General features: G+C 48.4%; 1 protein-coding gene across 1 annotated transcript in view; it reads right to left on the bottom strand.

Annotated features, from left to right (window-relative positions):
* Positions 1-67: 67 nt before the first annotated feature.
* Positions 68-13,501, bottom strand: part of COPG1 (coatomer protein complex, subunit gamma 1) — a 27,194-nt gene continuing 13,760 nt past the window's right edge. Inside the window, exons 10-25 of the mRNA XM_009321042.1 lie at positions 13,353-13,501; positions 12,597-12,730; positions 11,762-11,829; positions 10,816-11,004; positions 10,261-10,356; positions 8,626-8,869; positions 8,173-8,248; positions 7,729-7,832; positions 7,495-7,620; positions 6,996-7,064; positions 6,478-6,620; positions 4,934-5,105; positions 3,838-3,935; positions 2,230-2,368; positions 1,143-1,241; positions 68-516 (exon numbers count right to left, since the gene is read on the bottom strand). The exon at positions 13,353-13,501 is cut by the window's right edge and continues 28 nt beyond it. Of these exons, the coding sequence (XP_009319317.1) occupies positions 386-516; positions 1,143-1,241; positions 2,230-2,368; positions 3,838-3,935; positions 4,934-5,105; positions 6,478-6,620; positions 6,996-7,064; positions 7,495-7,620; positions 7,729-7,832; positions 8,173-8,248; positions 8,626-8,869; positions 10,261-10,356; positions 10,816-11,004; positions 11,762-11,829; positions 12,597-12,730; positions 13,353-13,501 (2,037 nt within the window). The 3' untranslated portion in view covers positions 68-385. The remainder of the gene's footprint in view (positions 517-1,142; positions 1,242-2,229; positions 2,369-3,837; positions 3,936-4,933; positions 5,106-6,477; positions 6,621-6,995; positions 7,065-7,494; positions 7,621-7,728; positions 7,833-8,172; positions 8,249-8,625; positions 8,870-10,260; positions 10,357-10,815; positions 11,005-11,761; positions 11,830-12,596; positions 12,731-13,352) is intronic.

Genomic DNA, 13,501 nt, shown 5'->3' with positions numbered 1-13,501 from the left:
GGCCGGGCGGGGGCGGGGCTGGCCCCGGACCGCGGAAGCGCCTTTCCCGCCCGGTGAGACAGGCCAGGAGGAGCCACGAGATGGTTTTATTTGAACGACATAAAAAGGACAGGGAGCGACGTCACGGCCCGGTGTCGCCTCCCCTCCACACGCTGCCACCGCGACAGAAACTGGCCACCGGCTGTGAAACCCCCCCACTGCAGGGCCGAAGCGCGTCGTAAAATCAGACTTAAAACCATCGTTATTTTATAGACGGAGCCCCAAATACAGCTGTACTGCAGAGAACACAAAAGCTGCTGTAGTGCATGTGATCCCTATTCTGCTGCCAGAGAAAGAAGCATTGCCCGCGGGGGCTCGGTGTCAGGACAGTCCTGGAAAGGGCGGTTTATCCAACAGAGGCCATGATCACATCCACGGGGAGCTCCTCTCCGCTGCGGGCGGTGACCTGCATCGTCACCGTGTCGGTCAGGACGAGACGAGACCGTACCAGGAGGTCATGGCCACCCCGGAACACACCTGGAAGGGGGAGAGGGAGGAAGGAGTGAGCGTGTTGCAGGCCACCCTCCCCTGCAAGCCTAAAAATGAACGCTACTGCTTGGCAAGGGCAGGTTTCCCGTATGTAGGCTGGCAAATCCCCAGCACTGGGCCAGGAGAGACCCTCGAGCAGCACATTTCGCATTCATTAGAACGTACCTGGGACTCTTGCTACTGTAAAACTCATGAAAGCGAAGTGTAAAATAAACTTCAGCTGAGAAGAGATCCAGGCACTCCTTCAGTGACTGCCAGTCACTCGTCTAAGAGCTCCAGTACACATCCATTTTGCTGGGCAAGGGTGTTGTACTTCCCCCCCCCCCCCCCCAGGCTCACTCCAAACCAGGATGCCACAGATCATGGACAGCAAATTCCACCCAGCTGAGCCTGGGGCTGATCCCAACATCCCCCCGCCACAGCACCCTCCCTGATCCCAACACCAGCTGCTCTACACTTGCGGAGACAGAAAACCGTGGCAGGGACAAGCCTCCAAATCCTACCCGGAGCACAGCAGGCTCCATCAGAAACTCCTGCCCTGATTTTCAACAGGCAGCTCTGTGCAACCTCCCAAAGAGCTGCTACTCGAGCAGAGACCTCACCCCACAGCTCACCTGCCAGGTACAGTGTGTGAGAGTTCTTGTTGTCTGGCACTTTATCCGATCGCTCACAGGGCTGCATCCCCAGGAACTTCACAATATTACTAACCGCCTCTGTTAAGAAAAAATAAATAAAACAGGCTCCATGTCACACGTCTTGACAGGGACACACAAAGAGCATCTAAAGGTGACTCAAGCCCTCCCTGCACGTTAGGGTTCATGTTCCTTGTCCTGAGGGACACATAGCATTGGCCAGTATTGTGATTTCAGAGGCCATCAGGGAGGCAAAGGCAACACACAAAAAACCCACTGCCACACGGCAGTTCTGTTCTCTGATGCAGCAAAGGGGCAACAGAAACAGGAGGGTGAATGAGTCAGACAACGGAAGTAGGAGAGTGCAGCTGGCTGCACGCTTACTGTGCAACCCTGACAGCCAGCTTGCTTCTCTGGGGACAGATGCAGAGGGAAGGAGACACCTCGAAGGTCTTCAGGAGGAATCTGAAAAGGCCTCAGGGAAGGTATTTCAAGCCCAAGGTGCCGTGCAAGGAAGCACAGGGATGGCTATAGGACAAGGACACCCTTCTAAGCCATCAAAAGGACCGAGTTTTTACAGGCTTCTCAGGAACAACAAAACGAATCTTTAATACATGATGAAAGAGAAGAGGGCTTACACCACAAGCCTGCCCACCAACCTCATATCTTCTGCTTTATGCATCTTTTTTTATTGGTCTTGAGTCCTAAGGTCAGAGCATCTCCTCCTTTCACAGAAGGAAAGTGGGAGCTCACAGCTGAACTATAGTCTGTCTGCTTGGGAGGGTAGAGTGCGAGAGCAAAGCAAGATGTTCTCTTGCCTCCCACAATCCAGCCTGGTCTCCACAGGGCCCAGAATACTCATTTTGTTTTTTTGAAACCTGAACTAACTTGTTATCACAGTAACTGTAGCTCCACATTTAACAGCTACGGTGAAATTACTTGTGAAGGGTTTTGCCCCATTAGCCTTTCTGTGAGAGACCTATAGCGAGCCAGACTGCACCTCTGGACTTTGCCTGTTGTAGAGAGAGTGAAAATTTAAGAGCTCTGCTGTGCTCAGGCACCCCCTTACCTTCAAGGGTTTTAATAGCAGATAAAGTAAAGGTCTCTTCCTTTTCATACTCATCACCCACTTCATCCCAGGCTGCTCCAAAGTTTGGCTTCAGAACTCGCTGGATGTGATCAGCCACTGTTACCTCCAGGTCTTCAAGCTGGTGGTAGAAGAGGTTCAAATGAAACATGGTTGTTCCTAATTCTGCTCTCTCCAGAGTGAGCTTTAGACTGGATTCCCTGAGATCAGGTGAGTGTAGGAGACAGCTTCCACTTCAACTTACAAATATGTCAGAGGGAGCCCTGCCCCTTCTGGTTTGCTCGAGCAACCACCACTCGGTTGAGCAACTGCTTGGCCTGGCAAAGCCACTGGTCATGCCATTTCCAGGGTTTACAAAGCAGGTTCCCGTTCTGAGCACAGCCCTTGGCCTGACAGAGATCAAAGCACTGGACAAACATCCGAAACAGAGGACAAAAGCTAAGAAACACCTGCTTGTGCTCACACAGATGCAGCATTTCCTTCCCTGGAATGCACATAAGCTGCTATTTTGCCTTTCTGGCCCACCATTTTTTAGGCTGGTAAAGTACGGCGAGACACTTGCTATCACCTAACGATGTGTGTCGGGTTAGCTGAACTGCTGCTGTGACTACATCTGTGCAAGGCAGAAGTGGGCTTGTCCCTCCAGAGCATGCATCGAAGAGCAGTCGGTGCCAGAGCTGGCTAGACACCAGCCTGCATTCATTTCAGCCAACGCTGCAGGAAAGAATCTCCTCCTGATTGTAGTTGCAACACATGGAAGAGTTTTTTTAAATATCACTCAGATGCCCTGGTGACAAGCAGAGAGAGGGGTTAACCTTGCATGTTCCTTCGGGAAAAACCCTCCCTGCTCCTTCTGGGAGGACGCTGTGTCCTCAGTGACTCACTGCACAGCAGTGCCTCTAATCAGATTCGCAGCAGTGACAGGCAACGCATAGAAAACAGCTTCTGGAGCTAACAGGGCAAGCTGAGGTTGTGTCACAACATCCCTTCCTCTCTGGAGGGTAAACACCACCCTCTGTGAGGTTTGGGTGGTACAACAGCCGTCCTGGAAATGGCAGAGCCTGGAAGAAAGGTGCTTCTGCAGCATCAGTGCTTTCAGTCTCGGTTCTGGGGAGGGAAAAGGCCCACCTTCCCCAGAGCAAGAACAAGGACGGCAATCTGCCTGTATCAGGCAAGCCACTAGGCAATTAACTGTGCCATCACAGAAAGAAGCTCATGGAGAACAAAAGACGTCCAATGGCCCCCTGTCTCCACAAACCTGACTGTGCAACTGCTGGAGCCTGTAGGGCACAGCCAGCCAAGCCTGAAGGACACACCATGGCCTCCCAAAACATAAGTATCCTGCAGAGTCAGGTGTCTGCCTGGAAAGCAACAGGAGGATACTCCAAACAAGACAAAGCAAGCTCTCCAAACCCACATCTGCAGCCTGTGACTCTGCACCACAGAGACAGCAAGAACCCGCTCTTCACGCAATGCTGCCCACATCGGTGTCAGTGGTCACATAGTTGCTTGCAGGGATCTGAGTACAGATCACAAAAACCCTGAAAATGACTGCAGTTTCCGTGATCAGGTACACACCCAGCTCCTTACCACATACTCATCCTCGTAACCCTCGTCGTCTGTCTCACCCGTGTTCGGATCACAGTCCTTGACAGTGAACTTCATCATGCAGCTGAAGGTACAGGCCACTGGAGACGGGGGAGGCAAAGGCAAAGCTCACATTACCACCAGATCTGCAATCCTCTGCAGCAGAATGGGGCTGGGAAACTTGGGGCAGCTGAGTTCTCCCCCTTGCTGTCAGCAGTGCAGGCTTAGCCAGTAACCTAGAGAGGGCTCTCCAACAGTTTGTGTCTCAAAGACAAGGTATTTATTTGTAATATTAAGGCTAGCAAACAGTGATAAAGACAGGCTCATGATGGTGGTACAAGACCATAGTCCTCAGATCAAGTGCTACTACTGATTCCCAACACAACTTGAGGTTCGTACTAACTAAACATGTCCCACCAGCACCTTGTGAAGAGGCAAGATCCTTATCTAGAGATCGGTTCATGTGCCTCTCAAATGAAACCACCTTGCACTGCAACCCAGCAGCTGATTAATACCACTTGGCTGGGAGAGGAAGCGATGACTCATCCCCGAGAAGATGGGTACTGCTGGGTGAACTGCAGCAACTCACACAGGTGAGCAGTCCCAGAACACAAACCAGGGAGACCAAAGCACAGGTAAGGCCTGGTTCATGTTCTGGACAGTGACAAATGAGGGAATGTTAAATAGACATCCCTGAAATTCTAGCGGTTTGTCTGAAATACCCCTTTGCTACTCAGAGCATCTGGGCACTCACAGCACTTTACAAGTACCAGCTGCCCCGCATACTAACACAAAGAATAGACAGGCTAAAGGACACACGAGGGTGCATGGGAGATGACTCAGCAGAGCTGAATGCTCATCTGCCAGCTCTCATAGCCTGACTCAACAATGCTACAGCACAAGGGAACCAGGAGGGGAGAAGGGAGGCCTGACAGCCCCCAAACAGCAAAGAGAAGTCATGCTCAGCATCACTCGGGGCTGCACCCACACACAGGCTATAAATATCTGGCTAGGATGCAAGGTAGAATGTGTGGGGGCGAGCAATAAGGTACGCTTAATTTGGGGGATGTCAGGAAAACACAGAGGGCAAACTGTTTACCTGCTGTCGGATCCTCTCCAGACAGTGCCACCAGCGTGTAGCAGGTACCCGGCTGGTTGTACACCAGGGTTTTGGCAGGTACGTAGCCAATGACCTCATACCCCTCTGTTGGCTCCATCTGCACCGTGACATTCTCCAGGATCTGATCGTTCAAGGTGTTCGTGCAGTCAAACTAAACGGGGAAGGGGAAAGCAGCAACAGCTTGAAGCTGCTCGCTACAGGTCTAATAGCAGACTCACTTTAGGCACTGGGAGCATGCTATCAACTTGTGAACCCCTAGCTCTTTGTGTTTCAACAGTGCACCTCGCTATCAGCTGGCTAGTCATAGGGGGCTCATGCGTTCCAGTTTAGTCACAGGGCAACTGTGACTAAAAGCTACTCATTTAAATGCTTTAGGGGAGAAACTAAAACCCTGCAGGGGACACCAGTGCTCCGGCAAACTTTTTTTTTTTTTTTTAAGGAAACAACACTTAAAATGAACCAGTACACAATTATCCAATGCCTGCCCTCTGCAACCCAGGCAGGAACACAAATTCAGCGAGGGCAGGGATGTGACAGCTTCTGCCTGTTTCAGTTCACCAGTTAGTATGGAACTTTTTCCTCTAAATGTACTTTGTCCTTTCTCCCTGGATGGTAATTCCCAGGTTAACTCTTTGCTGTATGGAAATGTGACTACTGCGTTGCCTACATCTTCTCGCTTGATGCTACAGGGACACAGCGCCCCACAGCAGATGGGAAGATGATCCTTTGCACAGCTCAAACTAGGGGTAGTTCGAGCAAGTTTCAGCAAGCTTGATGGTTTCAGCAAGTCTAAACTTGCTGATTAGACTTCATTCCGGCTGCAATGACAAGTCACTTAACCTCATACAATTGCATCTGGTGGATGGACAACAGAAACAAAGATCAACCCCTACGAGGACTGTGTAAGCAGTTCGGAGCTTTTGAGGAAGGAGCTGGCTAAGGACAAAACACTGCTGGCTCACAAGCTAATGTAGGACTCGCTGTGCCTTGAAGTCCCCGAGGCCCAGGCAGAGATGCTGGCACATCAATCCTAATGTATCACATGTAGCAGCAGGGCGGTACAGCCAAGGCCAAGAAGTACAGAAAAAAGCACCTGTATTACACAGGCTAAAACAAAGTGTAGGGGATGAAGAGCTCTCCCCCACCACGTCCCTTTCTTGGGTACCCTTTTCAGCCTCTCAGATACAGTAAGCTTCACTCTTTTATGCCCAAACCACGTGCTGGGGGACCCTGAGGCAAGAACACAGCTCCCCTTGCCAACTGCTCAGTGAGAACAGCCCCATCTAGCGCTTGTCTGATTTATTTTGACTGTACGTGTAAGCATTGTTCAGCCACACACACGCGCTCCCTAATTAATTTTTTCTGGGGCTCTGCTGCCCTGGATGAGAAACTAAGGACTCCTCATTGCAGTGACGTGCTTTGAACACAGATATCCCTGACATATTTCTTCTCAGTGGAGCTTTTAACTGGTCAGGAGCTTATTTTCCAATCCTCTTTCAGCACCACGTGCCATAGCTACCCACCTGGAACACCATGTGGCTGACAAACATGTGCTTGGTGCAACGAACCACGTACTCCGTCTCTAGCTCTGTCAGGGCGACAGGCTCTGGGGAAGATTTGAAGAGCGGGCCCAGTCCCCGAAACTCTGGGATTGCCCCCAGTTGCTCTGAAACAGAGGACACAGAAACCATTGCCTTCCCAAACTCACAGAAAGGTGTTAGCAGCTTCAAAGCCCTCGTTTAAGCTGCCAGAAGCTGCTGCAGCAAGGAACTATCCATCAAACATCCATAAACATTCACAATGGACTTTTAAAACTAAAGGCAGAGTCATCCTTTGCCCACATCTATTGCAAGATAGAAAGAACAGGACTACAGGCACACACACCCCCCGGCCCGAGGAGTGAACAGTTGACTTAAAGTTGGGAGGCCATGTCACTCCCTGAAAGGAGATGGGAAAAAGCCAGAGGGGCTAGACAGGCTCAGCAAGAGGTGGCTATATGGTTCTCACACACAGGCATAGGAAAGGTCTCCCATCAGTTTACCTTGAAATATTTCTTGCCGTGTTGCTGCCACCTTCTCTGGCTGTTTGACTACAGTAACAGGGGCATTTTCTGTACAAGAAAAAGAAAACAAACAAACAAAAAAAACCCAAAAGGATTTGAAGGTGAAGAGTAAGAAGTAACTAAACCAGAAAACAGATCCATGTCTGGATTTGACTAAGGAAAGGAAGGGAGCTCATTTCTCATCTTGCTATGGACTAGACACCTGTATTTAGCTTCCTAAACACCTTTGGAACTGCAGCAGCTCCAATGAGGATTACCAACTATTACTATTATTAGCAGTTGGACTAAACCAAAACACTAATGTGGGAGCAACCAGATTTGCTGGCCTTAGTCTTTACAGAAGATGTAATCCCACAAAATTCAAGTAGGATGGAGCTCAGCAATTCCCAGCAGGCCCAATGCAGTCTATTGTCTGAGGGCTGGAGCTGCTAGGGAATTACTGACAGTCTGGACCAGCATTTGGGGGACTGTTCCTCACCTGCTCTTTGCTCGATGATAGGAGCTGTTGCCAAAGGAACAGACTTCAAGTCAAAGGGTTTCTCGGACGGCTCCAAGGTGTACTGATGCAGAGCCCTCTCCAGGCCAGGGATGGACACCGTCAAACCTGGGGACAGAAGGAACAGATCACTGAAACCACAGATAATGCCAGCTCTTTGTCACTTGTTAAATCAGGAAGGAGGTCCAGACTTGTTTTGAGGATTTCCTGCATTACCGTTCAGGATGTAGCCAGCATTGAGGGCTTTCTGCTTCTGCTCCAGGACATTCAGGTAGAAAGTGGCTCTGTCTCTCACTTCGTTGTCATCATCCATCACGCACCTGAGAGGAAAGTGGAAAACTTTCTTCAGTGCAAGGCAGCACAGTCCCTGCGAATGAATCCAGGTGACTAAGCCACCTTACAGGGCCAGAAAGAACATGCTGTAGGAGACAACCAGCAGTCTACTAGTAATTGTATTAGAAAAGCAATCATCCACCACAGTTGGCTTCTGTCCACTTTGTGGTGCTGAATGCAGTGGTGATCCCATCACAGGATCCCAGGTAACCGCTGCACCTTCTCAGATCCACAGCTAGAAGAGACTAGACATGCATGAGGATGCTAACCCTCAAGCAAACAGAGGTTTTCACCCAGGATGTTGAGAAACTCTGAGGTACAACTCACCTTTTCAGTAACACCAAGATACTGGGTAACATCTCCTCATTCTGGGCTCCAAACTTGGCCAGGGCACTTACAGCACCTGTAGCACAAGTCATGAAAACAGAATTAGAAAGCAAAGAAATCACCTGAAGTTTTCTCCATTTCCTGGCCTTGTTCAAATGCCATGTCAGAGATGCTAGCACTAGTATAAAACATTACTGTGACTAGAAAGAGGCAGATGTATGACAGCGAAGTGCCTGTAAACCTCCGCTGTCTAGTTTCAGTCACTGCATCTCCCTCTCCATTTCTCAGCTGCAGGCCACCTCTTCCATCAATACTACTGCAGGATCTTTGCTGGGTAAAAAGATCTGCTCAGGACTAGAGTGAACCACAATCCTCAAAAGCAGAGGTGTTCATGCGGTATATTTCCTTGAAGATTGGTCATAGGGCAGACAGCTTTCCAGGTCTGTCTCTTACCTGCCCGGACTTCTTCATGCTCCAGGACAACCCTGTTGTAGATGAAGCGAATGTATTTGGAGGGGTTGTTGGTTTTGGGCCCTTCCTGCCCCAAGAGGTGGAGGATACGAGTAGCCAGCACAGTGAACTCGCAGTCCTCGATGAATTCACAGAGGTGAGACAGGCCTGTCTCTTTGCTCTCTGAGTTCTCCTCAATGATGCTGATGATGCAGTCCACAATGGCTCGCTTGTATTCAAAGCCACCCTAGGGAGCAAAGGGAACTGCTCAGCTGGAAATCTCAAAGTATTTTAGAGACTCTGAACTAGCCAGACAGGAAAGAATTTCCTTCGAAAAGGTCACCCACACTCAGTGCTTTTAATCTGTGTTTGAAAGGAGAAGGGCAGTAATGCTACCCTGCTTTTGACCCTCTTTACACCCAGAGGACCAGCTAATATCCAAGCTCTCTTGCCAGCTCCCTTCAGAATGGCTGCAGTGAGGAAAAAAAACCAAGCCCTAAAGAGGGTAAAAGAATCCATGAGCCTGAAGGGTTTACATCTCCTTCAAAATCCTCTGCTGCTAGAATTAGCACATAAAAACAGCCATATGGGAGGAGAAAAAACCCAATCCTCTCCCCTTTAGCATCAGACATCTGAGGATGAATCACAAGAGAAATATATTAAGGATCATATCTGCCACAGCAGGACCAGCAAATAGCCCCATTAGTGTGTGAAGACAGGCAATCAATACGTCCCCAGGCACACCTCATAACCTGCCATGCCGTTAATGCTTGGTTATCTTCAGACGTTATTTACTAGTGTCCTCAATACACACCAGGGGATTAAACTGCACACTATCCTCTGTCAATTACATGCACAGTGCTGGGCATTTGGGGGATCTTTCTGGAGCTACTTTGGATTAAAAAAAGCTGTAAAGCAGAATGGTTTGAACTACAAAACCACATTCAAAATTATACCATCCACCCACAGAAAATCTGGGAAAGGAGAACGGTCCATTTTTCACAGGAGAAAATGAGATGCTCTGGTTTGTTCCCAAATGAGAGGCTGTAATTGGCAGAAAGTGATATCAGAGCAAGCAGTGGTGCCAGCTGTGTTACAGGCATGTTAGCTCATTTAGAAACGGCCTCAGCAAACCTCTGTAAAGCTGTCTTTCTGCAATTCTATGTCTGACTGAATGCAGAGAATGGTTATAGGTACTTGTGATCCCTTCACTGCCACAGCACAGAGAACAGAACAAAAGTGGTCCTGTGTCATCAATAAATAGGTTGTTATCAAATCTTTGTGTACAAGACAAAACTTCTTGGAATTTGCTGTCAAAGTATAAAAGAAAGCTGGTTCAAATGTGAAACACACATGGACTGCCAACAGATCTGCTGTTGTCTGCATTTCCTTTGAGAGTTAATAAACCCCCAGAAAAAATCAAAGAATGAAAACCACATTAAAAATGTGCCTGGCAGTATGTGTAAAACTATTGTGCACAGCTGGACATTTCTGCCAGTTAGACTGCAAGCCTTTTAGAGAGAGGCTCTTATTGCACAGCATTATCAGTAAAAGCTTGACTCTCACAGGGGCCACTATGCAGTCCTGCAGTTCATGCATACAAACAAGGAACACAAAGTAGTTGTCCTGCAAACTTACCTCTTCCCGAAGCATAGTGAAGAGAAAGTTCATGAGGACAGCGTGTTTGCGAGGGTACTTCTGACACAGTGCATTGATGGCCTGCACCACTACAACCTGGAGGAAAACGGGGGCAAGTAAAAAAAGGATTCCATCTCACTGGGCAGGAAAAAAAATAGTTGAATTGTGTCAATTTTGTGCTGGTCCCTAGCCTGGAAAATATGGTTTTGATTTTGCTTATCCAACAAATGCAGTTCCAGGAGGTACAATCCTAGGAATTGGAGGAGATTGATCTTTATGCACTGGCCAGCCTCTAGCAAAAGCCCACACCCACTGGAAAGAAGAAAAAAGATTTAATTCTCAAAGGGCTTCTCCCCCAGAAGAGAGCATGTGACTTTGGAGCTGGGTGCTGTATGACTGAGGCATGGCTTAGGCTATTTTTTTTCCTACAAATATGCTGCAGTCCAGCTGCTGGAAGGGGCTCCATGCAGGTTTCAGCATGCACACACAAACATGGACAAAGACCAAGGGGTTTCTTCAGGAACCTGCATGTCCCTCCTCCTCCCGCTTCCTTACTTTGAACTCATCTGAGATTTCTGACATGAAAGAGGAGATCTGCTTCATGAGCCGGTCGATGCTGCTCTCACTGCCGGTTTTCAGCAGTGTGGTGATGGCCAGGGTGGCTATGCTGCGGTTGGAGTCTGTCACAAGGTTCTCCAGGTCTAGATTACAGGCAGTCACAGCGGACGGGTGCTTCATGGCCACCTAGAGCAGAGAAGGAAGAGTGGAAATCACTGAATATACACAAAAGGCCCAGCTGGCCAAAAACACTAAGTCTCTATAAGCTCTCGCTCCTTCCTATAAAAATAAATGCTGCAGACTGTACACAAGAGTCATCTTAGAGAAACAACTCAACTGAGGTTAAACAAGCACTTTCTTCCTGCGGAATTGCATCTCTTGCTGGAAGAGAAGCAGTAGTAATAAACAATCTTTTACTAGTTTTAACTCTCTCATTCTCCTCTATATGTTAAGATTCAGATTCTGCAAAGAAAGCTATGAATTCCCACCAAAAATTCATCGAGCCCAGCTGTGCAGAACAGCTTTGTGGATGGAAGTACAGCAGTTACCAGACACTGCCATTCTGCTTTTTCTTTTTAGAATTGACAAGGTCAAGGGAAAAGCTGGAGCAAAGACTGCCACGGAGCTGGCAAGAAGCAGTATCAAGGTTTGATCCCTGTTTTACAAGGAGCTCCTTCATCACATGAAGCTCAGAAGGGACAGCAGTAACTCGTAAGACCAGTGACATTCTTAGAGAGACCATTCTTAGATTGCTTTTTTCCCCATCTGTAAAGTGTTCTTTGAGGTTTTATTCCACCCAGAAAGCAATGAAATGCAAGGCTGTAGCCCAGGGTAGAGGTTATTCACACAAAATCATCACATAATCTGGCCCCCTTTCTCTTCTGAAGTCTGCAACTTCTCACACATGAGAAACTATTACAGCTTCCAAGAGACCAGCTCCTACCTTGTTGAGGGTACGGACAGCTGCATACCTCAGTGCTGCTTTTGGGGAGCTGCAGAACAGCTGCAAAACTGCAAGATGGGAAAACCAAAAGCAGATGTTTAGGCTATCTATTATTGAGAAGCATTTCATATCTAAAGCAAGAGCTTCAATGAAGAGACAGCTGCAAGCACAAGATAACTAGAAGCATGCTTAAGAAGTAACTGTGAATTTACCAGCTTCCCCCCTCCTTCCCTGTTGTCCCCTTTGGCACACATCCCTGCTGACAACTAGCTCTTACCCACCTCCCTCTTCTTTCATGGTGCTGCTATCCTTTGCTCCTCTTGAAAGCTAATTTCATCACCTTGCCATCTTTCCTATTAAGCCAATTTGAATGGCTATTCTCTATTTCTACGCAAACCCTGTCCCTTTCCCAGGTCTGGCCCATGAAGGGCACCCTCCCTGTGCAGAGAGGTGACACACAGCCTCCCTACCTCCCAACAGTCCCAGCTCAGGAGAATCTCTGGACTGGACTGAGCTGGGAATGCAGGACCCCAACGTCTTGCCTTCTTGCACTGTTACACTCAGTCTAGAGCAGGGAGATTTATCAGTTAGAATTCAGCCCTGTTTCACAGAGAAAAAAAAAAAAAAGACCCCTCCAGTAACCCACACTTGAACACGCCAGGCAAATACCTTTACAGGAGCAAAGCTATTCACACACACCACAGGCTCTCAGCAGCAGCATAAAGCAACAAAGTGTACAGCAGCATTACAAGCCTGAAACTACACAAGGTTCTTGTTTCTTGGGGTAATCAGCAGGTGTCACCACTGTCGCCATTGCCATGAGCATCACATTTACCTGAGACAGCAGGAGCCAGCTCTTTGGCAGTGCAGTTGGGCAGGTTAACGATGGCAGATGCAGCTTCGTAGACCACCATCTCATGCTTGTTTCTTAGGCAGCTCTCGATGAAATCAAACAGGGGGCTATCGCGGCTAAGGGACAAAAAAACCACAAGTATGAATTAAAACAAAGGTGCTAACAGAAATGAAGAATCCGGCAGCAGAAATGGGCAGGTCCCATAGCCTGTGGAAAGTTAAAAGCAGCCATAAATCCACTGTCCCCAGATTTTATAGTGGTCATTATACAGTACTTCCAGCATGCTTGGGCTGGAAGTCAGGCTGCCTTCTAAGAAGACACCCTCTGCTTTATGGGCTAAAGGGAATCTCCCTTAGCCCTCACACACTGAGAGCTCACTGTACACACCAAAGTCTTATCCACCTGGAAGCCACAATGCATACACGATAGCCAAATAATTACAGAAGACAAGAGAAAATGAAGTAGAATATCTCAATAAAGAGCAGCCATGCAAAACAGGCAAGAGAAACAAGAAAGCATTCAATGTGCAAGCACATACACAGACAAAACTCACAGAAGCCATCCCATAACAACATGAAAGCATCCTGTATTTTCTCTGCTGCCTTTTGACCAACAATAAGAGGGTAGAAGCTGCATGCTGCTCTTCAAAGACAGAAATAATTGCCCTCATGAGATGGCAAGTGAGCCTACAAGAGGACCTGAGGAAATTCTTTCAGCAGGGCAAAGGAGCCCCCTCACCTGCCAGCCTCTTCCTCCAGCAGCTTGCTGGCTACTCGAATCATCATGCAGTAGGCAAACGGTGACTTGAGGCCGTGGCGCGTGAACTTGTTGAGCATCTTGTTGACTGCCAGGCGGTCATTCTTCCGCACATGGTAAAGCAAGCCCAG

The sequence above is a fragment of the Pygoscelis adeliae genome, unplaced genomic scaffold, assembly GCF_000699105.1.
Source record: "Pygoscelis adeliae isolate BGI_AS28 unplaced genomic scaffold, ASM69910v1 Scaffold453, whole genome shotgun sequence".
Taxonomy (NCBI): domain Eukaryota; kingdom Metazoa; phylum Chordata; class Aves; order Sphenisciformes; family Spheniscidae; genus Pygoscelis; species Pygoscelis adeliae.
The sequence above is the reverse complement of the archived record's forward strand: the minus strand, read 5'-3'. Positions and strand labels throughout refer to the sequence as shown.